Below are 27773 nucleotides of genomic sequence, written 5' to 3' on the forward strand. Positions count from 1 at the left end.
AAATATACTGTGTGTTTTTTAAATATTAAGGTGGTTCCGTATCAAACTTAATGATTTCGTTCGCACAGCCCGGCCGTATGATTTTCTCCGCATTCTACAGCCAGCCATATGATTTTCTGTAGCTTTCTTTAGCCGGCTATAAGAATTCCTATGGTATTTTGAAACGCAGTTCTTACCGCCAATTTTTACCAGGGAAGGTATAAGGAGTGAAAGATTAGCAGCTTGAGGTACACTATGAAAAAGTATCGAGGCCCCCGTCCCCTCAAAGTTTAAGGGTCTCCGTTGGTCCCAAATGTTTATTCTTTCTCACCATATCCTCGATGGTGAAATCACCAAACCACGTATCTCAGTTTGCAAATCTCCTGCCACTTTTTACGTTCTTAAAGAAGGCCTGGTCATCGTTTTGTACAAAAATTTCATAGGAGTTGTTTTGTTTTTTTTTTTCTGTCACCAACACCTATTTTCTGAAAATTTCTCACAGAAATTTTAAGCAGTATACTCTCTGAAAAAATAAAGTATGGATCTAAATGATCAAACGCCGCGCCGCAATGGAGATCCATGGTTTGGTTAATTCACCATCGACATGAATCGAAATTTTGTCGTTCTGACCATTCTTACCTACCCATTATCTATTAATAATGTTCGAAGGGAAGGAAGTGAAATATTCGGTGAAATATTAACCTAGATTGAAGGCAATTATAGGCAACCCTGCAAACAGGAATGCGAGGTAGCAGGTAGCCTGCCTAACCGTTTTATTGCATTGTGCGTCTGCTGTTGGTAAATGAAAGCGCTCGCCGGTTGCCATGGATACAGGGTGCGATATCAAGAGGCACGCGGTCGCGTTTTTTTGGATTCTCTATTGTGAAAAGTGACAAGCGATATTTGATACGCACTCGTCTGTAAGGAGAACCACCGCTCCGCGCTGTCTTGGAGAGCGAGAGCGCGAGGTGGGTGGATGTGAAAGCAGTTTAACAAACGCACGCCGGAGTTACCAGTCCGACTCAGTATTGAGGCAATTGTGTTACACCCCCTCATCCCTTCCGCCTTGCCCCGCGAGTCGACGGAAAATCTTTTTTAACACAGGCTTGAGAAAAAAGAGGGAGCCGTTGAAGAGACTTTGTTACCGCTCCTCTCGTGATACGAGATCGGAAGAAAAGGTCAAAAATCGTCAACCTCCGGCCGAAGTATCACAAGTGCCATGCGACGTTTAAAAATTACAGCCGCCATTTTATTTTTTACAGAGTAATTGTTCAACGAAGCTGTCCGAAAATTTCACTAAATTTTCTTTGTGCTGCTGATATAATCCAGTGAAATTTTCAAACAGATTCAATCAACAATTTCTCCGTAGAAAAAGTAAGTAGCGACGGAAATTTTGAAATGTTGTATGGCGCTTGTGATACTTTGGCCGAAAGGTGACGAAATATCGAACAATTGGACTTTAATTTGCAATGAGGAACTACAATTTCTGACTTATTTGTAAAATCATTTATCTGTATATTGACAATGAGACTAATGAAACTTACGTTGTCTCTCAAATGAGCTGGAAAATGTAGTGTCTAATTGCAAAATGAAGTCCAATTTAAGCACGAATACACTGGGTCGGGCGAAGGTGTGAGTAAATCGTGGGAGATTCTCTTGCCGACCCCTATTCTGCCGTGCTAAGGAAAAACGCCGTGTGAACATTCGAGAGTTGCCAAATTTTCTGCGATAAAATGTTTATTTTTGAGGAAAGTTATGAATTTTTTTCCTCGAAGTTTTCAGGAACCATAGGTGAAACTGCGAACAAAATTATTTAAAAAATTCGATATAAAATATCAATCAATTTATCGGGAAATTCGTGTTTCATCAAAGGAAATTTGGCAACACTTGATGGTTCATACGGCGTTTTTCTCTAGCATGGCAGTATTACACAGACTATTTTCGGTGTAACTAACTGGAACAGCACGATCGCGAGATAAGTGCAGATCTGCATGTACTTTGACTTCGAGGAGCTCATCACTTAGCGTGGATCAGTGCGGATCACCCCCGTCAGTCATCACGGACATCGCGGGTGAGACTTCCGGAGCCATCCATAACTCAACGCTCCATCGGTCGAGCCATCGCTGACGTCATCGAGGACTCGGCGCTCTGGCGGTGCGGCGCCCGATTATCCGGCACCCGGGGGTTTTGGCTCCATTCCATTCAGCTCCCCAAACCTCCCCCCGCCCCCAGCTTTCTCTCGCCTCACTCGTTGCACTACTCCGAGGTTATTTTTTAATTCAGGTTCAAGGCGATGACACTGCCCCTGCCCCCGGCGCGGACGCTGCACTCATTATCCTGAAAAAGCGTCGAGTCAACGCGGAAAGTCGCGTTTGTGGTCCGCGATATGAACCGCCATGAAGATACGGACACTACATTACAGAAGCTTCGCATAATTACTGGAGGGTTGTAGATAATATATCCTGCGATGGAGACCACTTTTCGCTTAATTTGACCGCGTTTAGCAGATAGGAACCAAGCCGCATCAGCTTTTGCCAACTTTCACTGAGCATTTTAATTTTTTGCAAGAGAACTTTTATAGCTGATGTGGCTTGATTCCTTCCTGCTTAACGCGGTCCAATTATAAGTGAGCCACATGTCGAAGGATTTTCCTTGCAAGTTTTCCAATTCATAAGTCTGGTTCACCCGCTGAAAATGACAGCTGAAGATACATCGAGAGAAATTCGGATGTCGAATTAAATAACTATTGCTCGATAGAAAAATGTGCGCCCCTGCAGTTGAATTAACATCTTCAGGACGTGAAATTTACTGCAGGAGCAAATGTTTTTAGGTCGTACATCTTTAGGACGTGAAATTTACAGCAGGAGCAAATGTTTTTAGGTCGTTACGCACATTTTTAACAACCAGAATGTTATTCAATATCCTAATTTGTATCGTCGTGTACAGGTAGATCAGTGCGTTTTTGCATAGCTTTCTAAGATTTTCAGTTCCCATTTTCAGCGAATAAATTATTTTCTAGGCACTAGCCGTTCCTCCTGTCGCAAATCAGGGTTTGAAATAGGTTTATCAACCTTGCACTGCCGGTCAATCAAGGCATGCATTACATCAGTAGGATGATCAGAGATCTAAAGAACCTGCTGGGCGATCAAAGCGCTAGAAAAGGCATCGATTGCTCCAATAGGGCTATTATCGTTGGTTTGAACTTGTACTAACTACTGGTCAATCATGGCGCTGGAAGAGGCATTCATTGATCTTATTTGTAAAGCAATTAGCCGCTTGTAGCGAACGACGAGATTCGTTTGACAAACTTGTTTTACAAACCGCTGTCCAGAATACTCATCAGTCATCATTAGGCGAAGAAAGTGCTCAACACTTGCCTCTCGCATAATTTGCTCCACTGCGTGACTCCTCGTGACTCACATCCCCTTTTATCCCGCTTGCAACTCGGAGCCGTAATTCCTTATTATTATGTCAAAGAACCCCAACTTGATGGTTCTGAGAACTCGAGCGATGATGTGTTTATGATCTGGAATCTGCAATATTTACGCTTCATTATTACGTTCGTGTCACTGTCGTCTCATTTTCTCCCTCACCTCGTATTTTTTACTTTTTTCCTTTTCATCCGAAGAGTCATCGTAATTTTGTATGTTGGTGTCACACACTAATTGGCCTTAGTGATTCCATCTGATTCAGTGCCGTTCACCCAACGCAGCCACGGCGAAAATCCTATTGGCCATGGTTTAGAACATAGCTCGAAATTGGGATTGGAGTTCACAAAATCCCCATATATCCCGAAATTTAAATGTGACCACACTCAGGACATACTAAAAAAAAAAATCAGAAAAAGAGGAAAATAATCACAAAGACAGTGACAATACTTCCATAAGTTTTTTTTAATAATTTACGTTTCAGGGTCAATCAAGATAAAAAAGAGAAAGAAGTAAAACTTAGAAACAGCTGTGGAAGTGGCAACTTTTAGGGCAAAATTGTTTTTGAACACTCACACTGAGCTCGTTCCTCTTTTAATGCAATTTATCCTGTTTTTCAATCACAAGTGTTCCTTTTTCAACCTCTTCGCTACATCACGGGTACAACATTTCCAGTCCGCAAACTTAACTCGCACCTTGGACCGCGAATTTGTTTTCTTACAAATAAACAAATTGTATGAATGAGAAACATGCTCTTAAGTGGAGAAAATTCAGTTCCGATCACGAGGCAGTTTTCAGATCCAGAGATTTTCGGTCCCGTAAATGCTATCAGGCGAGGAAATTCAATACCGTTCAAGCTCAGTGGGATATTTTTTCCCCCCGGCGCACGATCTCGGAGCAAAGGGTGGGAGCGATAAATTCCGGGCAAGTCATCAAAAGCAATCGAAAACGCGTGTCGCGGTGACATTTCAAGTTACAAGTTATGACATTTGCACAAAGGACCGGGGGTGGCTCGGAAAAGGGCTCCCGAACGTGAAAGAAACAGGAGTGGAGGGGTGGAAGAAAAGAAAATGTATGCGGAGGGAAAGGGAAAGAAACGGCCGAGACTGGAGGAGAGTTGAACTTTCCCTGCGTGCGGCGCTTTGTGTTTTGTCGAAAGTTTGGATAGGTAGACTCTTGTCTAGCGTTTTGTGTGGGGGATTCTATGCTTTTTCTGCCGGAGAGAGAGCGAGGAAACGTGCGCTGAGGGTGGGGAATTATGGAGGTAGGGAACTTTTCTCCGAAAGTTGATCGTGTGAAGCTTTCACTAAAAGATCGGGCAAGCGAAAAACTTGAGACCAATTGAATTACCGGTCCTTTAACCGCGATAGCAGCGGCAACTCCCATCTTTGCCTCGGATCGGTGTTGTCAACGACAGCAAGATTTTGACTTATTGCTCTTGCCCTCTGACGAAGGGAAGCAGTTTGACGTATTCATAGTTGATCAATGAAGACCCCTGATGACTCCATCGATAGCAATCATAGTGTCGTGCGTCCCAGTAATTTTCGAGTCCATTCGAGGGTAGTTTACTTGGACGTGTTAATGCTAAAAGAAACTATGTGCATAGGGTTTGCATACAACATAGTTTGTTTTAGCAAAATACATCCACTTCTCTTACTCCCGTTTTGAACCCCGACAAAGCATTTATCTAGAATGACTGACTCGAGCTAGGATTCCGTAGCTCGTAAATGCATGTGGGTCAGGTTTACTTTGGTTAACCTTGCAGCTTGCTGTCCAGTCCATTTACCAAACTGGCGTTGGTATACTGGTAATTTGCGTTTTTGGAAATGAAAAAATGACTTCGAAAGCTTATTTTGCTAGGTTTCTCCATTGGACTAATGAGAGATTCTAAGACATTCTCGCAAATAATTTACAAAATAGTAATGTAAGATGTTAATATTTTACAAACATGACTTCCAGCGAGAAACCACAAAAACTGAGACTAAATTTTGGTTTCTTAAAGCAATTTTCAGCGTCAAAATGAGTTTGTTAGCATTATTTCATCGATCGTGGCTCAAAAATGCACGAGAAGTTCACTCCTATTGACGGACAGTCTGAGGAAAAAAAACCACCTACTTTCGGATTTTCAGCATTTAAGTAAGAAGTTAATTGAGCGTAAACAAGATAATCCCTCGATTGACTTGATCCTAGAAAGCAATGCTGGCATGACGTAACGTCTTTAAGGGTCCGTATGGTCCCTCTGGAAATCCAAGGCATGAAAGCTCTCAACGCGGCAATCCATCGGCAACAGGGTTTCTGGTTAGCAGCGACTGAAAATCAATCAACGTCAAGTGATCTTAAGAGCGGGAGACGGATTTAAAAGCCCATTTTTCAGATCGGGAATATCCGACAGAGGTAAACGGGGGTAATTACCGCGACGCCGGCGTCGCCGTCGCATCGGTCTTGCCGGATACGGAAGCCGTCCTCATGGGCGGATCTGATAGGGATAAGCGAGACACCGGCGCGGCGCAGGGTTATTCCGAGGTGTCGCCACGCCAGAGACTGCATATGATATGCTTCGATAGCTCATAAAGGCACGTATCACGTCAAGTGTCGAGAGGCCGGATCGATTCATCGCGGGCACTGGCTTCAAATCTGAATGGGATTCCCTTTCTTTTGTTCTGCGATCAGAATTCAGGTAGTCGGATGGGACGGGCCGGCAATGCGGTTGAAATCTTGACATTTGAGGGATCGATCCGGGGGTGATCATTAGATCCTGAGTTAAATACCATTGCCCGGCAATGATATACGAAATCCAGTCTTTGGAGTTAACTAGCCGGCCCCGGCAAGTTCGCTCAACCTATCCGATATTTGAATTTCCCGCGTAAATCAGACTACCGCTACCTCGCTGCGCGGCGCTTCCATTCCTACTGCGTTATCTATTCTAACTATTATTACAATCCTACTATTTTTCTCCTTCTTCTCCTTCTTCTTCTTCTTCCTCCTCCTTCTCTTCTTCTCAAATGATCTTCGCATCGAGAAACTCGTAAATTTTAAACAGACAATTACAAGAAAAATTGTTTAAAAGTAGTTCTAATAAAGCCCTTTTTAGTGTGCAATTTTGAACCATTATATCAATAATTGAAATTACATCAGTAAAGAAATTGAAACATGTGACTTTACTGTAACTTTTTACTTAATCTGGTTTTAACCAGAATTGAAAGAATTGAAAGAAAAAAATCATAATAATGCTTCAAACACGGGAGGCTTCTTTTTCAGAGATCTATTATGTAAAAGTCCTGAAGCATTTTTCCTTTAAAAATATACCAAAAGTGTTATTCTAATTAATACTTCTTGACAAATTTTTTAAGAGTTTGTGAAAAAAGCTTCACGTATTCGCTTTTACTAGGTCAAATCATCTTCATAGTGTTGTTTATACTTTTGATTGTAGAAGTGTAGAACCCTCCTCTCTACCCTGACCGCATTTCGGAATTATTGGTTTTAATTTATTGGGAAGAAAAGTCTCATCGATATTTCCTGCGAAAAATTTGACAGAGCCTAGGGGAAAAAAAATTCTTGTTTTAGAAAAGATACCGGTAGGTTTGCGTTTCTTCTTTCTCCCGACTTGTAGATTCACATACATGTGAAACAAAACTTTCGTTGCGAACACAGAAATTAAAAGTTTTCTTTTACAATGAAGTGCGCGGAGGAATAAAACCTTACACCTCCATCACTTAATCACCTTTCTCAATACGCTCCTTGTCACTGTTACCTCGCGTCATTTTCGGGTTATTTCCCCGGCCTAATTATACCCACAATAATAGTACTACTCCCTTTAATATATTAAGTACCATCCCCGAGATTTCAGCCACTTCCGAAAATGATGATTCATTGGAGCCTTTGAGTTAATAGATCACGATATTGCTTTTCAGTACCCACAGGTGCGGTGATTAATGTGTGTCAACGTGATGGGCCGTTGACAGCAAAGAGGGCAGTAAGTGCCAAAATGAAGTTTTGGTAAAACGGGCTCGGAGGCATGTTACCGGAAAATTTTATTACAGAAGCCTCCGTTTTTTCTCAAATTATCACGAATCGTCCGAAAGATTCCTAGAGATCGTTTGGATGATTAAAAATCGACTGATTTAATTTCCATTACATAAAAAGGGTATTTTTCATTTTCATGCTAGGTTATTGTTAGGCAAGACAGCCGTAAGTGCTATCTTCTGCATGCTTTCGTGGTTGCGTTTTGGACGCACAACAAACACATTTTCAGGTTAGAAATTGGCAGAAGAGGGCGGCACTTTACTGGAAAGCACTGTTCTCATTGGCTCTCATGCATCTACGGCTGTCTTGAAAAAAAACTGTGTCATTTTTTGTGCACTTACGGCTTTTACATACGTCTCGTTTTCATTAAATTAGGATGAATTTTGCTGTTTTAGCTGTCTCAGTAATTTCATCTAAAAGAATTTAGACGAATTTTGAAGAAAACTCGATTTCGAAAATGTTGCACTTACGGCTCTCTTCGCTATCACGGCAGAACTGCTACCTTGCCTGAAACTACGTCATTTTTTGCGCACTTGCGGCTTTCTCATATGTCTCGTTTCCATGAAAGTAAGATGAATTTTGCTATTTTAGCTATTTCTGTGATTTCATCTAAAATGGATTAGACGAATTTTTAAGGAGCCTTGATTTCGAAAATTTGACCCTTACTGCTCTCTACGCTATGACAGCAGTGAGGAGAGCGTTAGACAATTTTGTTTTTACATCTTAAAGGATTGGGGCCCACGTCACTAAAGCTAGGTAAGCGGGGAGGGGGAGGTTCGGAAACTCCGAGTTCAGCGTTACGTATTTTCTGAACAATCCCTAATCGCACAGTGATCAAATACACACAATTTTGGCGTTAATAGTACCACTGAGACTATTTCATGGCCCAAGAAATGTGCAAGAGAAACTGTAGACGCACTTCCCTCTCGACGGCGATACCATATTAAATAAATCAGCAAAAGCGTATTAAATCGTAGATTATGACATTTTCTCTTTATTTTCTCATGGTGTAGTATTTTGATCGAATTTTTCGCTTCACAAAAAATCTATCAGACGGGTCCTCCATCAGATCAGCCCTCCGCCCCCATTACCGGACGTGATGCACTTATCTCTGAAATATCGAGGCATATCATATCGACGGCTAAAGTGTGACAGCACGTATCTCCATCGCGGTGTCTTCGCTTATAATTTATTTTTTTAAGGAGGAACAAGTCAGCTTCATAGCTTGATATCCATACAGAATATCCAAACAACAGAGAAAAAAATTAAAGAAGTTTTGTTAAAATTACGTTGACTATAAGTTTACAAGAAAAAAATAATGTATGACTGAGAGTCTAGAATCTCGCAAACAGATATATGCGGTCTCGCACTTTAGGCATCGATATGTAGTCTCTGAGCAGGTGAACACAGAACAATAACAAATCTTAACTTAATTTATGTCTGGCAAACGACTAAAATATACAAAATTTGTGGTTGATCGCACAGCCAGTCCTTGGTTGATTTTTCTTAAACCATCGAGTTCAACGTGAGCTGCCTATTAGAAATTAGAATACACGTCAGCACATGACACAAATTCATGGATTTTCCTCTTTTTCGACAGTTTTTTTAAACAATAATTTGAGGCAACTCTTTTTTTCGAGAGCTTTTTCTGTTCATATTTTCTTCTTGCGCTTAATTTGAAGTTTTTGCCGGTACTGGATCACACAATTATTCAAATATTTTTTTCTTGTTATTTTACTCTATATTATAGCTTAAGAGCTTGAGGAGGCAGCATATTTTCTGCGACAGAAAGATTTTTAGGTATATTCCCCGACAGCTAAAACTAGGGGGCTACGCCCCCTGGCCGCTACGCGGCCCAACCCCCTGAAGGCGCTCCGCGCCATCAATGGGCCGCTTCGCGGCCCTATTTTTACCCTCCTATCAATGTTAGTTTTATTTTTCCCCTAAAAAATTACGATATGAGGTATACTTTAATTTTAAACTTTACTTAAAATTACTTTAAAATTAAAAGGACGCGTTTTGGAATGACTGATTGATGAAATATTGCAGTAAAACAATGAACAATGATAGTCAGGTAATAATTAAGATTTCATGAGTCGGGGATCGATCCCACATTGAGTTCATTGTGGACGCACTCGACGTCTTAGACGACTCGGCCACCGCTCTACGATGAGGATCACGGTGCGATTCTTGTGGAGATAAGTGTAGAGCTGATGCGCAGGCTACACAGCTACTGCGCAACCTCCTCGACCACTGCGCATCCTCCCGCGCATAGCGGTAGCAGCACCGGAGCATTCAGTAAACTCACTCACTTTTATAACGTGATTTTAAAAAAAACCTGGGTCCTTTTTCCAAAATCTGATTAGAGCGGGCTCATCTAGGGCCTATTACCTGTCGATTTACGCAAAAATCATGGAAATCGGCCCGGTAGAACGCTCAAACGAACTATGACAAAAAGTATAAATTTACATTGTTTAAATGGGAGAATTCGCAACTTTACCACGTAATATAAAAAAACCTGGTCCATATTTTGAAAATCTGAAAAGAGTTGGCTAATCTAGAGACAATTGCCCGTCGATAGCCGCAAAAATCATGAAAATCGGCCCGGTAGAACGGCTGGAACTAAGCGTCACCAGTTACGCAAAATTAGGAGGTCTCGGAGCTTATAGTATAGATAGATGGCAGTTCAAATTTGGATTAAAATGCACGATTTGGCTATGCAAGGACGATGCATCGCTTGGCTAACATAGGTGCGTAACTGCACATTGAAATGAGCCCGAAAAAGCTTTGAAATGTATGGAAGACAGGGTTCATTGTAGAGTGCAATTACGCCCATATGTCAGGTAGGTGACGATATGCATCCCTTCAACAAATGACAGTGGCCGGCTGCTCATGTGTCAGTTTGTGCATTTAATTCCGCATTCAACCGGCCAGTTTGGCCTTTTAATTCCAGGCGAACAGCCACCAGCCCTCGATTGCTGAACGAGAGCTAGACTTGGCCGAAATCTGGTCAGACGCCACCCTGGAAAACCCGTACGCGCGGTGGGCAATTGAGTCAAATGATCTTTGTCGCGACCCTTTCTCCGTGGCCCGTGGCACCGATCCCGCATACATTCCTCTTTCACTTTTAACTTTTCCTTTCCGTGTTTCCGTCGATCTTGATGAAATGACGGCCGCGAAGCAGTATGAAGTCCTGCCTCTCCTCTAATTGACGACGCGCTCGTGGACCATCCTCGATTTTATAGTATGTTCAATCTTTGGGCTCAATTTGGCGACTTGGTTGGTCAAGTCAAGGGGCCTGCGACAGAGCGACGGATTTTGCATCGCATGATCGAGAGATCAGGAATTCAGTTATCTAAGTTTAAAGAAATATTTTACTGATAATCATTTGCGACAGATCTTGGTTATTATAAAGATAGTTTATTTCATTTTAATAATTTTGACAACTTCTCAGGGAATGGAGGGGGCGCGGTGCGTGACTCATTTTATTAAATTACATCACGTGGAAGTATTAGTGACTCTCATTCACATGTTGTGTAAAATCTCATGGTATTACCCGCTGAATCGATGACTGATGATAAGTAATTTTCGGGAAGATGGTTTCATGGAGAAAAATGATTATTAGCGGTGTCTGAGGAGTATCTTACAAGCAATTTTTGTATTTTTCGTTTCCGCAAAGTATGTTTCTTGAGAATTTGCCATAGTCTGTTATATGAATCGAAGATTTGTTTTGGCTGTCGATTAATATGCAGATATGTTTTGGCTATTGTTTGGCTGTTAATTTTTGCTTAAAAAATCACTGGCTGATTCCTCAAAAATATACCGCAGTATTTTGTATGTATATGACAAGTATGCTAAATTGACAGGCAAGACTGCAACAAATTCTAAAAATTTTGAAAAGCCCGGCATCCGGCGGCGGGCAAAATGGGCCAAAGCCAAAACCCCTATGCGCCCAACTTGATTCGCGAAGAAAGCAGTTTTTCACTTTGATGCTTGCTGTAAGTGATGATCATTAATGCCTAAGGACAGGGATACGTAAGTTTCGGTACAGGTTTTGTGGACCCTAGCGCGATAACAGAAGGCAAATTCACAGATTATTGAGAAGCCCAATTTATGGCTCTTAAGCTGGCCAACTGATGAAGTATAACAAAACTCAAATCGATATGGAATCTGGCCCGAATATGGATCCCTCGGCGTGACCTTTGCTTTGTATTCCAATGTATCAGCCAGAGCTGAATATTCACCGTCTCAGTCGTACACTGATACTCATATTAAAGGTTCTCTTTAATGAAAATGTTGTCGAATATTTGGACTGCATTTTGCAATTTGGAACTATAAATTCTGCCTCTTCTGGAAAAACACGTATGTGCTTAGGGAAACTACTGGCACATACGTTATTTTTAAACCGGGCTAGAATTTATAGTTCCAAATTGCAAAATGTAGTCCATTTGACTTTGATATATATCCATGCAGAATAGTATGGGCCCAGTGCTAATCTACAATGCACTATTCTAGATTCCCGATACTAACAGATCAGGGCACTTTTTTAAGTGCTTTCTTTCCCATTTGAAAAAACCCAATGACGTTGCAAAACGAGGTGTTAAGGTCATTGAAGACTAAAAGTGAATTTCAAGTGAGGATGGTGGGTATTTTCAATGCAACCTGTTAAAGATTATGGAGAGAAGTTCCCCCACTACAAAAGTCAAAGTTGCTCTTGGTTCTCGAAAAAAAAGGGATTTTCAAAAATCATGAAGATATTTTGTAGCTTCCGTGTGCGTCAATGTACGTGAGAAAATGCTGAAAAAATTCCTCTCTTGAGGTGATGTTTATCATTACTGAAAGTAGGCACCGAATGACGGAAAATCATGAATGCTACCTAGCTTGTTGGGCTTACCTATTTTGTTGTGAGCCCAATTGAGAGATTATACACTAGGCTCGTTAAAAATCTGAGAAATTTTTCGTTGCCGTCACGTAAAAGTTCGTAAAGAAGTGCACCGGAACACAATTCTCTGTTTTCGTGGGAATTTTGAATCATCACTCAGAGTGAGCACCAAAAGCGAAAAATTGCTTAATTTTGCGAATCACGTTGAACGCATAGAATTTTCAGCCTACTTCATTGGTCGAGGTTTTGTCAACAATTTGAGAATTTTTTGGTCGCCTTCCAGTAAGATTAATCAAAAAAAGTTTTGCCCGAACACGCAATTGTGTCTGTCTAATCAGCGTCGTAGGCACATAACAGACGATAGCAAATCGTAAAGAAATCATAATTTGCGGAATCGCAATGAGCCAACATTCCCCCCCCCAAAAAAAAACCCTGAGACTCTCAAAAATGATGTTAAAACCATTCTTTTTCTGTGAGGTCCTCCGGAAAAGACATCAATTCAAGGGGAAAATTAGAAAATTTGAGTAAGTGGAAGATATTGCCGCTCCTCGGGCGGAAGGGCGTAACTCAATTTCCTCGTGAGCTGCGGTTCACATATAAGTTCATGCTTTCTGGGGCTCATATAGAAACCGAGGTACACCCTAACGTCAAAGAAGCGACGCTATAAACAACCCAAAAGTTGGTCAATACAACAGTGGTGAGACATTGTAAATGGAACTCATGCCTCTAAAGGACTTATCAATTGTCACTAGCCCAATATCAAAAAACAGCAACGGCAACGGTCTAGCCAGAGATTTGGAATTGGATGAAGATGGAGTTTCCAATCGACATCCTCTCATCAGTCATTAGGGGATGAAAGTAATGTGCGAACAATGTGAATGGCAACACGGCAGGCTCCTCGCCGATACCCTTCGCATTCGCACCGCGGCAAGGCTCCATTCAGCCTGCGTCGCTTCCCGTTCCCAGAACTGCTCCTTGCACCGGGGTAACTAAAGTATAAGCTCAAGGAAAATTTTTTGTTTCTCATTTTCTGGGATTAACTTTTCTCAATGTATTCGGATTCTGCATAAAATTTCAATCAAAGTGATATAAAAAAAAATCCAAAAAGTCAATTATTCACCCAGGAGAAAAATGTTTGGTATTCTGAATATTTATGAGGAGAGCAAATCAATTAATTATCAGAACTAAAGCTGCCATTTTTTTTTGTCCTGCCACCACAACGCCTAAAATGGATCCAAGTCTGGGAGATGATATGGCTTGAGGAAGTGAGTGTATTGTTGGGTTGGGAAAGGTACCAGCAAGGAGCTATTTTGGATCACCGGAGAGAGCAGTTAGTCCAAATGTTGAATGTTATCAAGGAAATGGGCCTAGTGCTGTTTAAACGGAACATTTCATTAATGAGCCCACCATTTTCGTAAAATTCGCAATGATGATCAGAAAGTCTATTATGTCTATGTATAGAAAAAATGAACCACGGTGAATAGCAATGGTTTACTAAAGGGTTTGTCATGTCGCAGTTTTTCAATTTTTCTCAGTTTTAAATGCAACTTTGACAGCTGGTCGAGTGTATTTCGTGATTATACTACGGTTTTAGGGGTGCACGTGTACCAGGAAATTGTTGAGCTATTTAATGTTTTTACCTCGGTGTTCCGCGGTTATCAACATCCATAATGTAGGGAGGAACCCGACTGGTTACCCAGTAGATGTTCAACGCTCCCGTGCGTGGGGAAAACACGGTTATTAATTCCGCATAGCACTTACGGCTTTCTTGCCTAAAACTAGCCGAACATGAAAATAAATAAAACCCTATTATTATGAATTTGAAATAAAATCGGTCAATTTTTAATCATCCAAACAATTTCTGGGAGTCTTTCGGACGATTAGTGATATTTGAGAAAGAACGGAGGCCTCTTTCAGTACAGTTTTCTGGTCAGACGCCTCTGAGCCCGTTCTATCAAAATTTCATGTTTGCAGTCACTATCTCTTCGCTATTAAGTACAGTAGAATACCAGAGGGTCCGCCTTTCGCCTGCTCTGCGGTCAAACGTACGGGGATTAGTGTCTAATGTGAAGTATCGAGAAATCATGAAGAAACGTAATGCAACAAACAAATCGAAAGCACAATGGTATGCGGTTAAGCGAAGAAGATTGAACAATTGGACTATATTTTCCGATTTTTACTTTCTCGCTCCCATAGGGTAGAGAGGAAGTATTGTCATCCTCCAAGAAAAAAAAAAAAAAAAGTTGAAATTTCATCATTTCTAGACGTTTTAAGGTCCCAGGAGTAAAAATAACCATACTTGAAAAAATGTGTGTCCGTCCGTGTGGCGTCCCCCAAATCTGTGTACAGCGATATCTCAGAATCTATCTGTTCGATTTCATTCAAAATTGGCACAGGACACCATATCTGTGGTCTCCTTATGCACGTCTAACGATTTTGAGGTACGATAAAATTTGGGGGGGCTACGCGCAATTGTCCATTTTTTTTTATTTCTTTTTTCTCTTTTGGAACTAACATTTTAGGCTCTCGTCATATCCAAGTGAAGTGGTCTAAGTATAATTCCAATCCCTCTCCACGTCAAAAAATTAATTAAAGTAACTCGATTTTCAGGGTTTTTTTTTTTTTTTTTTTTTTTCAAATTCATTTCCTTTACTCTCTTTGGATTGGAAATATCCGAGAACATCCCGTGTTCTAACTTCCTGACGGCTTTTCAGTTAATAAAGAAAACTCATCACAAATAAAATGACGGTACATAAACTAACTGAGATCCCTTTCCGAAATATACCCTCGTTATTTGAATATTGCGGGAGCATATCATAATCGATGAATATACTTATGTACAAAGTTGGGTTCAAACCAAATATGCAACTACTTTAACTCTGCGGAGTGCCGGGTTGCATACGCTTGATTTTGCGGGCGAAATCTAAGATCTGCCCAGGCTTTCGCGATAAAATTGCGAATGGGGGAAGTTGCATTTAATCTTTACACCCTCCTCTTTTAACTAAATTAGGGAAAATTTAAATTTTTAGTTCTTTTACGTGTAAAAAAATCAGGTTATCTGGTATGGTCATATTTAACAAATGGCGGATGAAAGACTGCCTGAGGAGGTACTGAAATGGTTTCCTCTTGGAAGGAAACGTATTGGAGACGCCCAGCAAAATCTTGGATTGGTGGCATTCAAAATGAAATTTCGAGGATCTATTTACCAGATGACCTATATTCCGATAGACAAGGATGGCGATTAGGTGTAGCAAAGCGCCCGCCGGGAGCACTGTAAAAGCGACGGGTAAATAACATAAAAAAATACGCCATGATCATTGATCATTGATATTATGGTCAAATCAATTGAAAGCAATTTTTTGTAGATTGACTAATTAGGAATCAAAACATTTGTTTAAAATAAAACAATGTAATGTTGTCTAATAATATTTAAGCATTTTTTTTTTTTTTTTTTTTTTTTTAAATTGAATAAGCCTCAAGATATTCAATATCCGTTCCCTGCGGTAAACCCGTTTCACGATCGTGAATTTTTATGACACATAATAATTGTAAGGAGCCTATTGTGTTAAATATATAAAGGAATGAGCGAGCATAAACAGTTAAGGAAATTTGAGAAGGAATGATGTAATGCCGTAGAAAAAGTAGATTTCATTGCACTCATGCATCATTTTGTCAGTCGGACGGACGAAAATGAAACACAAGAAGACGCGGCCGAATTAGAGCCACCATTCAAAGCCTGGACAAGACTTTGAAATCGAGGAGGTTGAGCGAATTGTCGCCGTCCGTTGAATCAACTCGAAATCGCTGATTCTGAGCGAACTATCCGGCCGTTGATAGTTAACTCAAGATTTCACTTTCATCGGAGAAGAGACCGATCCGAGGTCCTGATTTTAACCGCATGCGTTCCACATCCCCTCGCGCCTCCGAAGGGGTTGACAGCGCGGTACGCGTTCCGATCCCCGTCCAGATTTCAATACCGAGGGAATTCCCGGTACAGTTGCCTCTTGATACCTGAGGCCGAGGCAACTCGGATATGAGCTATTGCGGTCTCTGCGCCACGCGCCGTGTCGAAGGGGTAGCGCCTATCGGTTTATAAATACAGGCAGTGCGCGTGGTCTAATCAGGGCGCAGGAATAGTCGTCAAAAGGTGTGCAGAGAATCGTGTGAGTGAAAAGTCAACTATGATCTCTCTGGGGTAGGATAACCTGGAATTCAAGCGGGTTCTCGTCTTGCCACTATCCGCCCATCCTTATTTTTCAAGGTTTTCCTGTCAATCTGCTTTCCCATGAATTTTAGTCGGCTCTATTGATTTTATTAGCATTTTGTCGCTCTGATCTTCGGATTGTCAAAGATTCTACAACATCACATTGGTAGGTTTTCGAGAAATTTACCATGGACGTGTTTTCGCCGATCCGATCCCTGGACGTACTTCGTAGATAGTCGATTTTTTGAATGGTGGATCGCTGCTCCGCGTAATACGGGAATGCAGTTTTACGCTGCTTTATTTTCTGTAGTTTTATGTCATAAAATATGACAGCATACTACCTTGCCACTCCTCGCGAGTTCCCCAAGCATTGTGAAAAAACACATGGACAGTAAACCCTAAAGCAGGGCATTGCTTGGTTGCCCCTTAAGATGGTATAACATGGAAATACATCAGACGAAGTGTGATGTAGTAAGGCTGATTTTAGTCAAAGCCATCCAACTGGAAGCAGAGGAGCTGAGCTTAACTCTGAGCCTAACTGAGAGCTCAGTCACCCGGTCTTGGATTCCGACCGAATGTGTCTTACAATGAGCTGTCGAGTCATGAGCCGACCTCACGAAACAAGATCGCCAGTTTAGGCCGTAGCTGCAAATTCGATAATTAGAGCACTATTTTTTAATCTGACCCTGCATAGTTGCCACGCTGTCGATATTCATCCGAAAATCGAGCATCCAATTTTCATCAGTAGGTGAGAAGCAGATAGACCGAATTCGTTGGATAAAATATCAGGTTTACTTCTTTTTGCGGAAAAATCCATTTGAAACATTATTTTTCGACTTAAATCTTCGTTCAAAAGAACGAAAAAACCTCCAAAATACATGGTAAAAACAAAAAAAAAAAAAAAATCTTCAGTTTTGGGTAACGAGTCTCAGGAATTTTAGAAGAAAATAGCTTTTCCTTCGGGTAATAAGCTGTTGTAAAAAATGTCATGTAGCCTTGCTTTAACATTATCAATCTTAATTGCAAAGTTTCAAAAGTTTTTCGCAAACTTTATGTTTTAAGAGAATAACCTATTAGCATCATGACTTGAAATTTTCTCTGATTATTCATCATTATTCCATGTTAATCTTGTATACATTGCAAGCTATAATGTAATTATGTCTACTAACAATTAAGTATAGTAATGACATTTTTTGAAACGATTTGCAAGTAAAGCTTATGGCCTTAGACTTGAGCAGAGATATAGTTCCTTTCATTTCTATAACGTGTAAGATCTGTTGAATTATCGTATGATGACACATGCCCAAGCCTCTCGACTATTTTTACTTAAATTTTAAAAACAAAAATTGAAACATGGCATCCTTGGGCGCCTGCTTACGCAAGTCACGGTGGGAGGCGGACAGGACACCCAAAGACGGTGGGCAAATCCTGCTAAAGCCTCGCGTTGTTGTAGGCCCGAAGAGAAGTTTCCCTGTATTTTACGCCGTTGTATATAAAATGAACGCATTCCTACAAAAATTGGCACCACCTTCTAAACTGCTCCACAAACCTCGAAATGATGGACTGGTCAGGCCGCACGCCGGTTAATTGAAACGGAAAAAACAGTAAACTTTTTTAGCTCCTTGCATCCGCGCTGGATCAGAGCGGTGGAGCGATTACTTTTTGCTAGTTTAATGTTCTTTTTATAGAGCGAATCCACCGTTCTAGGCCTCCCTGTCGATCATGGTACCTGGTATCCTGCTGGTTTGAAAGAGAAAAGAAAAAAGTGAGGGAGTGATCATCGACTTTCCAGTGTTACATACGAATCACTGTAACTTTCCAGTTGATATTTTTTTTTTTTTTTTTTTTTTTTTTTTTTTTTGGGTAGACTTAGTTGACCTTCTGACGAATTCGCATCATATCCCGTCAGGTAACTGATTTACCGTAATTAGTATTTCCCGCCTACCGTAGGAAATCCGGAATCTTTTAACAACGACTCATTACAAATGGACTACTTTTTGCAATTAGGAATCATCATATCTGGCACATTTTAGAAACAACGTATGTACCGCGGTTAGTTTCCCTATGCTCATAAGCGTCTTTACGGATGATCCAGAAATTGCAGTTCCTAATTGCAAAATATAGTCCAAAGAGCAGATTTTGAGAATCAAAGCAGAAAAAAACCTGCGCACCCTGTTCCGACCATTTTCCGCTCATATGTCGAAAAACTGTTTCCATTTTGGAGGAAGATGGCAATTGATTCGCACCTCAAACTTTTCGGTTTTCAGTTTTCTTTTTCGGGAAAACTTTCATCGGTTTCATTCATTTTTGTCGCCGTTAGAAAGCAAAGAGTCCTCTTGCCGTTGGTAAGGAACCATAGTAGTATGCTTTCATGCAATTGTTATCCTACGAGAGTGAGCGGTAATTGGTCTCAACTTTCATTTTTTAAACGGCGAGGAAGGAACAATAAAAGCTCTGTTCATTTCTTTCAAATCTGGCCCCAAGTGCCCACGATGTTATTGTTAACCTGTTATTGACGGCGCCTTCAGCACCAGGGTTGCCTGATTGTAACAATACTGTATAGTTTGAGCCGACTTCAAACAGAGGTACTTCGTTGCACCAGCTTGACTACGCGGTCTTCCGCGGCTATCTTTTCGAAAGTGAAATTGCAAACGACCTAAACGCTGCCACCTCTTCATTTGCATAATAGACGATTCTGTGTGGTCTCTGCGAACTGTGAATTATAGTCTCGAGGCACTTGAACTCACAAATCAAAACGCAATCAAACAAATCAATGCGAGGATATGGACCGATTTCAAGAGACCGGCAAGCGATCGATATCGCGATGTTTTGGCGCCGCATTCGCAATCGTTCATTAAACTTAAAGGCTTTATCCAATGTATTTCTTATGATCTCACAAAGCCTCTTGGTGACAGGCGGAAGCTTTTACTTTCGGAGATTAAACAGATGCTTATGGACAACAGTCATCCCTCTTCTCTCGGCTGTTGACCTTCCTACGAATGGTGGATGATGAGCTTCGGATGCCGTCATGAGCCAAACAAGTTTCCCAAACTTCGGCCATTTTCGGCTTGTTTGCAAAACGAAACTGCCAACACGTAGTTTAAACATCAACCATGTAGGTGAGTCAACAGTAGAATGCTGAAGTCCCGAAAGTAAAAGCTTCCACCATTGCCAAGATACTAGTGGAAGGTCTCTTGTCTCTGACCCTCGTAGAAGTGTAGTTTCCGAAAGTAGGGTTTTTAGGAGATCTTCGGCAGCAAGTGACTTCTAAGTTGAGGGTACTTGAGCACAACTCAAAGAGGTCAGCTGAAACATACAAACTGATGATTAAAGGTTATTTCATAAAAAGTCGACCTTCATAACGGACCTCTCCCCTCCTGCTATACTATTTGTTGTTCGTAAAGTCTTACCTTTAAATCCTTTTCCTCATTATTCATTCGCCACACCGAAACCGAAGTCGTTATAAAACTTTGTATACACCCACTTGCGTTATGCTCAAAGTTATACGCACAATTTATACTTTCATTCGCCCATTAATTAAGAGGTCATAAATTTCTGACGACACTTCAACTTTCAACTTTTAAAAGAGATCCCGGCAAAGCTTCCTTTTTTCTAAAAAAAAAGAAAAAAACCGGAGTTTTTAAACAACCTGAGAGGCCATTTTAATGAGGGAAACATCAGTATAAAAAACCTGCAACCCTCGCGGAGCGTTTAGCTCAACCCTCTTTAAACTTGTTTACCTTTATTGGCTTTGATATATGCTCACATCGCATAAAGTCTTGAAATAAAGGGACCCCCGGGCAAAGTAGGGTACTCACATGTTATGATCTTTGATTTAATATGTAAGCGTGTTGCGGGCTCTTACCGCGCGCTTTTAATATAAATATTTTCAAGGAATTCTTCCACCCGGCCACATTTTTAATTTATTTCGCGGAGCTCCCCGTTTCATGAGCTGTGGTCGAATTTCGAGGGTCGGGCGAGGAGGTTTGAAAAAAGAAAAAAAAGAGAGTACTTCCGTTATTTTCTCTTGTTCGTGGGGATGAATCAAAGGAAGACTTCGGAAGAGCACCCTTCCATTCCTTTTTTTCAATTACTTTAATTTTAATCTCGCGATTCATTCGCCAAAAGCATCGCGCGAACAGTTTTCACGCTCTTCGGAGCCTGACCAATCCTCTGATGCCAAATTTGTCGGTTTATAGTCAATTTTTCCTCTCCACGAATGTTAAGATGGAACATTACGATTTTAAGGCGGTGAATTTTCAGGAAAACTCGTTATGCCTAGTCTGGTTATTTTCTCATTGTTTTTCGTTTTTGAGGGAGCTCCAGTTGAGGGTGGATCGGAATGGGCCAAAAAACTGCTTTTTTTCGAAAATAAAACGTTATTAACACCAAAAAATGCGCACGAACACTAGCACGAAGTGCATCGAAGTTGTCTTTCCTACCCCGCGCTTAGGAGTTTCTGCGACAAAACAACAAATGTAATGAAAAAACGAAAAATTGGAAACAATTTTCTTAAAAGTTTATTTCAAGGCGCAGTCATACCCAGGAGTAGAACAGAACAATGCGTTTACGTGCGATTAAGTATTTATGTTCCATAACGAAACTTGCATTGCGCTTCTCTTAGAAGATAGTCTTCTACAAACTTTCCACGTCATAGCGATCTTACCCAAATTACATTGCGGCTTCTCCCAGCTAAAACATCACAATCACCACGCGAAGTTTCAAAATTTCTGTCGTCACTTCATTTTTATACTGAGAAATTGTTCAACGAAGCTGTCTGAAAATTTCACTGTATTTTAGTGTCATTTCGATAAAATTCAGTTGAATTCCCAAACAGATTCACTCAACAATTCCTCTGTAAATTTTATTTTTTCATTTTGTTTTTTTGCAGAGAAATTTTTCAACGAAGCTGTCCGAAAATTTCACCGAATTTTTGTGTCATCGATAAAATTTAGTGAAATTTTCAAACTGATTCAACCAACGATTTCTCTGTAAAAAAATAAAATGGCGGCGGAACTTTTGAAACGTCGTATGAAGCTTGTGATGCTTTGGCCGGAAGCTCAAAGCGATGGTGCCCAGATCACATTTGGATTGCATTTTGCAAAAAGGAACCACTAGCATTGCAATGATGCTAAGATTGTGCAACTTCATCTTTTGCAATAAAATCGCGGAAATCGTGAAAAACTATGAAATTTAGATGGTAATTTTTGTCTTAAATTTACAGTTTTTAGCGAGTAAAATAGAAACTATTAATGGATAATGGGGTTTTTCCTCCAAGACAAAAGAAATTGCACAATCTTAGCAACATTGCAATGCTAGTGGTTCCTTTTCTCAAAATGCAATCCATTTATGCGCCAAATCTATGAGGATCTACCTCACGGGTTGAATTGGCATCAAGGGATTGGCGCGGCCTTTTTCAAGGCCTTTGTTCCTTTCCCCGCGATTTGAGCGAAACTTTTATCTTTGGGCGCTTTTGTTTCGTCCTCCCCTGGACCCGCGCCCGCGCGTCGTTCCGGAAAGCTTTCACATCTCAATAGTTCTCTCCCCTTTGCTCCTGCTCGGAATCGTCGTTCCCCGTTCGGGATTCCATCGGAAAACTTGCCCAACTCGCCCACCAAGTTCTCAAATAATAATTCACCCACATTGACAACCGACTATAGAGCCCAGCGTAAATATTTTCCCCAAGTTATGCCATCAATCTGCCATAAAAAGGGGGAACTCATTTCGGATCCCGCGCGCTGCCCGTCCATGGAATTGGAATAATGGGGTTTTGTTTTCTGCCCTTAAAACCCGGAAATAAATTTAGAAAGAAAAAAAGTAGTTGAGAGCTCGTCAAAAATGATCGGAGTCGGTCGTTTTTTTCTTCTTTGCTCCCCGAAAACATATGTTACCTGTTCATAATTGATTTTTCTCCAACTCATTATCAGCGCTTTAAAACAGCCGTCTCAACGATGATTTCAAAACAAAGGTGATTCTCGAAAGTTGGCAACATTGTTTTTCCTACATTTAAATGTATGTAAAAAAATCGATTCTTGCGGAGGCAGCTTGCCTCGCCTAATATCGATATTTTTAATGGATGTAAATGGAGGGAAAACAGTGTTGCCAACCTGCAAAATTGCCACTGCTTCAGAAGTAATTTTATTAAGAGTTTTTACAGGATTACATTGAAGGTTCTGAGCCTATAAAAGTTACTGAACAAGCCTTTTCAGGTTATCAAGTTTAACATCCATATTATTTTCTTGTTGAGGCTCGTGATAAGTTAAACATTTAAACTTCTCTAATCTCAGCTTCAAAACAACATAACTAATAAATTAAGAATTGAACTTAACAGTGTGACACCTTTGAAATATGCAATGAGGTCAATGTATGATCATGTGAACGGGACTCACGCTCACTTGCGTGTCATTTTAAGCTACTCCTGAGGATGAGAAACCAAGAATTCTATTCTTAAATCGTAAAAAAAATTACCCTGACAGCAAGATAGAGAAAGGTTAAATTTTTTTACTTTTTTTTCAGAGCGCGAACAGCACGCACACTTTTCTGTCACACGGCTTTCGCCGATGCCTGTCTCCAAGTCGATCACTGTCATGAAAAATCTACACGAGAAAAAGCGCATCGCGATGTGTTTTTTGAAAATGTTTAAAAGATTTGACATTTACGATTCAGAATAAGTGACTTTTTTCTCAACCTTGCCTATAGTTTGAATTTAAATGTCAGCATGGATGATTCCCTCTGTTTGTTTTTTCATAAGGCACGAATTAAAGGGCCGTCTCTAGATTGGATCTTACCACTATAAGAAGCAACTGAGATCTCTTAATGAAGTGTATGTCAAAAATCAACATACCCGAGTGCTCCAACAAGTGTGCTGTTTCTCTCAAGTTTCTGCACGTAGATTTCCTCAACATAATGACTTTCCGGAATAAAAACACGTGGAAGGGAGCAGGTGTACAAAAAATGCCCGATGATGTGGAAGGAGGGGAAATTTTGATATCCCGTTATTAGTCGAAAGTCAAAGAAAAACAGGGAAAAGGGCCATCTTTTTTTAAATGCGTGGGAAATTTTGTGGAAAACCGATGGAAAAAACGTTTAAAGCCCGCGGGCCGGCGCGTGAAAATGTGGAAACTATGGAAAATTCTGCACCCCTGGAAGGGCGGAAAGATTTGTTGTCTAAAAGAGAGAGATAGCTAAGCTCTGAAGCACTTTCCACAAAAATTGACGCAAATTTTCAGTAATCATGGAGGAAAAATTGGGAATTTCAAAAAACGAACTTCATTGAATACCTTGTACTTCTCTTTAGAATGGGCGGCGGGAGGGTTTATAACAAAGGAATGACATTTTTAAGGATTTTGAGACCGAATTGTACAGGAAAAGGAGGTCAAACATTACCTTTCATAATTTTGCTCACAGTGATTGCGCTTCTCTGTGTATGTAGCCTAAATGCAATTCTGAGATGAGCAGAGAAAGGGGGTACACTGAAAAAAAAATCTCGATGTATTTACTAAGAAAAGAGTAAAATTACCAAGAATTCAGGGTTCTATTTGATCTCAGTTTTTTCTTGGTAAAATTACCATTTATGGCATTGGTAATTTTACCGAGAAATCTCGGTAAAATTATTGACTCTCTCGGTAATGGGCCTGTTGCATGCAAGAGATACAGCCGCGCGAATAGACTTTTTAGAGGTTAATTGACACGAAAATTACGATGATCACATTAAAAAAGTCTGAAATACACTCCTTATTGCGCAATTTGCGTTGTTAGGAACGCGCTTCTTCAAATTTCCCGCGTCTGGGGGCAGTTTTCTAATCACCGGAAACGAGCAAACGGCTGACTCGGTGATTTCCGGAAGATGCCGAGTCGTTGTTGTTGTTGTTATTTTTTCCTTCAGTTTGTTTACAAACCTAACGTGATCTCTTATAGTGGTCCATATACGCTTTATGCGGTAACCAAATCGATCAACTTTTAAATATCGAATGCAATCTTTCTATATTTCATTTCACGATATCACGAGCTCCGATTTTTAGGTTATGTTGTCAGTTTTAGTTGACCGGAAATAGCCGCGAGTTGCCGTTAATTGTTTCCGTCAGAAAACTGCCCCCAGACGCGGGAAATTTGAAAAAGCGCGTTCCTAACAACGCAAATTGCGCAGTAAGGAATGTGTTTCAGACTTTTTTAATGTGACCATCGTAATTTTCGTGTCATTTAACCTGTTAAAAGTCTATTCGCACGGCTGTATCTCTTGCATGCTACAGGCCCATTGTACTGGACCCCGGTAAAAACGCCAATATTTTTTATCGACTGTGGTAGAATTACCGAGATAAAATGGAAAAGTTACCGGGGATTGATTACTAATAAAAGTGGTATTCTTACCTGAAAAAACAGTAAAAATACCAGTTTTTAGGTAAGCTTGCCAGTCTGTCTTGGTAAAATTACCAATAATTGGTAAAAAAAGTGAGATGGTAAAGGTACCAACGGACCTTGGTAAAAACGCCGAGAATTTTTTTTCAGTGTAAAAGGAGGAAAAGAACGAAATTCATACTTTTTGCACGCGATCATCGATCCTAAAAAAAAAACCCTTTTTCGGGAAAAATGCTAAGTGCTCAAAAAAAATGTCTACTCAAAATGGTTTCTCGAAAGTGCAGCTGATTGGACGGCAGGAAAGGTTCTCCGTATCTCTCTGGTTTTCTACCAAAAAAACACGAATATTTTTTCATTTGATTTTTTTCTCTTACGTTGTTCTCATGCGTGATGGTGGAAACATGTGCACTACTCCCTCTCTTGAAGCTGACGGCACTGAGATTGATTCTCGTTTTTTAACCTGCTGAACCCGCGGCAAAGTCAGTCAGTTTCATTCTTGTTTTCCATCGTCACGTCGCTTCACACCACTCTAAGTCCGAGTTTTAGAAATTTCGAAATGTCTCTCTCAGATTAAAGTATAGTTATTGACCTATATTGTTCTTTACCAAATTGTTCCCGTCAATCTTGAGAAAAGCATGTATTTCCAACGGTTGATCCTTACCTTCGTAATTCTGAGTTGTTCTCATACGATGAGGGTAAGTCTAATCTACTGTAATCAGAAAATATAGCAATTGCAAGTTTGTTCAGCTTTTTAGTGTACTGATGGATTTATTTTGGCTTTACAAGTTGGTTATATATACGTAAATCAGATCGCTCGCATGTAACTCCTATCAAATGTTTTACTCACATCGTATTTTTGAAGAAAAGAGTGAGTTATTCGGAAAAACGTAATCATGGATTGTTATAATCAATTATTTTTGTCTAATTTGTTTCTTGCCGTTCACCCAACTTCACAAACGAATATTTATGAGTATTAAATATCGATCATGAATGTAGGAAAAAATGTTCCCCTATTAAAGTTTCAAAATTTATGTTAAAGCTTATTTTTTATTTCCTGATATATGAGTGTAAATGTTTGAGGATTTTCCAAAATATTATTTTCATGATGGAAATAAATAATTTAATAATCCGAGGAATAATATTAAGTGTCATCCTATGATACCCAAAAAATGTGAAAAGAAATCTACATCCTAGCAAATCGATGTACAAGTTTTTGGACCTTACAACCACCAATCACCATTCACCTGCTGATTTAGACGTAAAATCATTTAATTCTGGGGAAGAATATCACTTCACTCTGATACTGAGCCTTCACTCTCACAATTAGAGATTAATCTGCGTTTTGAGGGTGGATGTAAAAACGCGTTTACTGTTAATATCAATCCAAAGCACCAGCTATCTCATGGCGTCGCATTTCCGAACATCTATTCACCTTATCTAAAACTCAAACTGGTTTTTTTTTTACCGTGCCTATAATCTACGACGACACCGGTAAATGAAGTTGAGACGCCCCGAACATACTTTAATAGTAAGAGTGATCATATTTTATTTTTGGGTACCAAGGTTCAGGTCAATCAGTGTACCAAGCCAACAGCAAAGCGTTCGAATTCTGAACGGATTGCTGAACAGTTTACGAAGGTTTTGATTTAAGGGTTGCCGGCCAGGTTGGCCTATAGCTGTCAGCGCGTCTGTCTCTAGACTAATAGGTCTGGGGTTCGAATCCCGGTGGAGGCGTCAAATTTTCACGGCACTGACGAGTGAATCTGCAGGAACAGAAACTACTCGCCCTTAATCCCTGAAAATTTGAAAGCCGGAGCACGGATGTCCCTAGCCCCCTGTTGTTCAAGGACATTAAATCTCTGTTTATAGTTGGCTGTAGTAGACCTCTGAGAAGAGGTATAAGCCATTAAACCTGCAAAAAAAAAGAAAGAAAGAAAAAAAAAATAAGAGTTAAGTGGTAGAGAGGTTGAGCTCCGAAAGTAAAAGTTCCTACCGTGTGTCAACGTCGTACGAGTCCTCGGACTTTGCCGTATTTCTCTCGATAAAACACAAAACTCGGAAAATTGTGTCTACGTGTCTAAACTTGTCGGAGAATTCTGTCAAACAAAACAAGGAAAACTATGCATAACTTTTCTCAAGAATACATGTTCTATCCGGGTGAATGTGGCAACTCTCAAATGTTCATACGGCGTTCTTCCTTAGCGCGGCAGTATAATGAGCTCAATCCTTCACACTGCACAACGTCCGGATGCAACTATTCTCGCCACCCGGATATCTGTGTAGCATACGTGAAAGAATGAAGGCTTTTCGCTCTAGTTTTGGTATTCTCTTTTCTTCAGCCACCTAGACCAGCTCCTCTACGTTCTGGGACTGCAGGCTATCGGGACTGGCAGCCCTCTGGTAACAGCGGCAGACGCCAACAGCCACAGGGCACTCTCCCGGCCCAACTTCCTAGTGACAGACGCCTACAGCCATCGGCGACTTTCCCGGCGCGCCCTCCTGTCAACGACAACAGACGCTTCCAGCAATCGGCGTCTTTCCCGGTCGGATCCAGAGCTTACACCGCATTGACATCAAGCAGTAGAATCGAATCGACAGCTGACTCTGCGAGGGCCTCGCCGACTTTTCTCGACGTGAATCGCGACGCCCATTTGGCCTTCCTCATCCAAAACAAAGACGCTGACCCTTGCAAAGTGCTTCTTGATCCTTCCCGCCGTGAAGATCCCAATTCTCGAGGATTTCAGGAAGCTACACGTGCATGCGCCGGCGCCTATACAGCGTACTATGACCTCGTTCAGGAAAAAAGGCTTGGAGGTACGTCATGCTGAGTTCCTAATGGCTTAAGTTGAAAAGAGACCCAGAACCCAAAAAACGCAGAGTTTTGTTGCCACCATCGTACACT

General features: G+C 40.7%; 2 protein-coding genes across 2 annotated transcripts in view; both read left to right on the forward strand.

Annotated features, from left to right (window-relative positions):
• spri (Src homology 2 domain-containing protein sprint) overlaps window positions 1–27773 on the forward strand; it is a 168895-nt gene that overhangs the window by 35533 nt on the left and 105589 nt on the right. The window lies entirely within an intron of this gene.
• LOC140224137 (uncharacterized) overlaps window positions 1–27773 on the forward strand; it is a 31559-nt gene that overhangs the window by 1744 nt on the left and 2042 nt on the right. The window contains exon 2 of the mRNA XM_072297539.1: window positions 27188–27685. Within this exon, the coding sequence (XP_072153640.1) occupies window positions 27188–27685 (498 nt within the window). The remainder of the gene's footprint in view (window positions 1–27187; window positions 27686–27773) is intronic.

Source organism: Bemisia tabaci, chromosome 3 (genome assembly GCF_918797505.1).
Source record: "Bemisia tabaci chromosome 3, PGI_BMITA_v3".
NCBI classification, from domain to species: Eukaryota; Metazoa; Arthropoda; class Insecta; order Hemiptera; family Aleyrodidae; genus Bemisia; species Bemisia tabaci.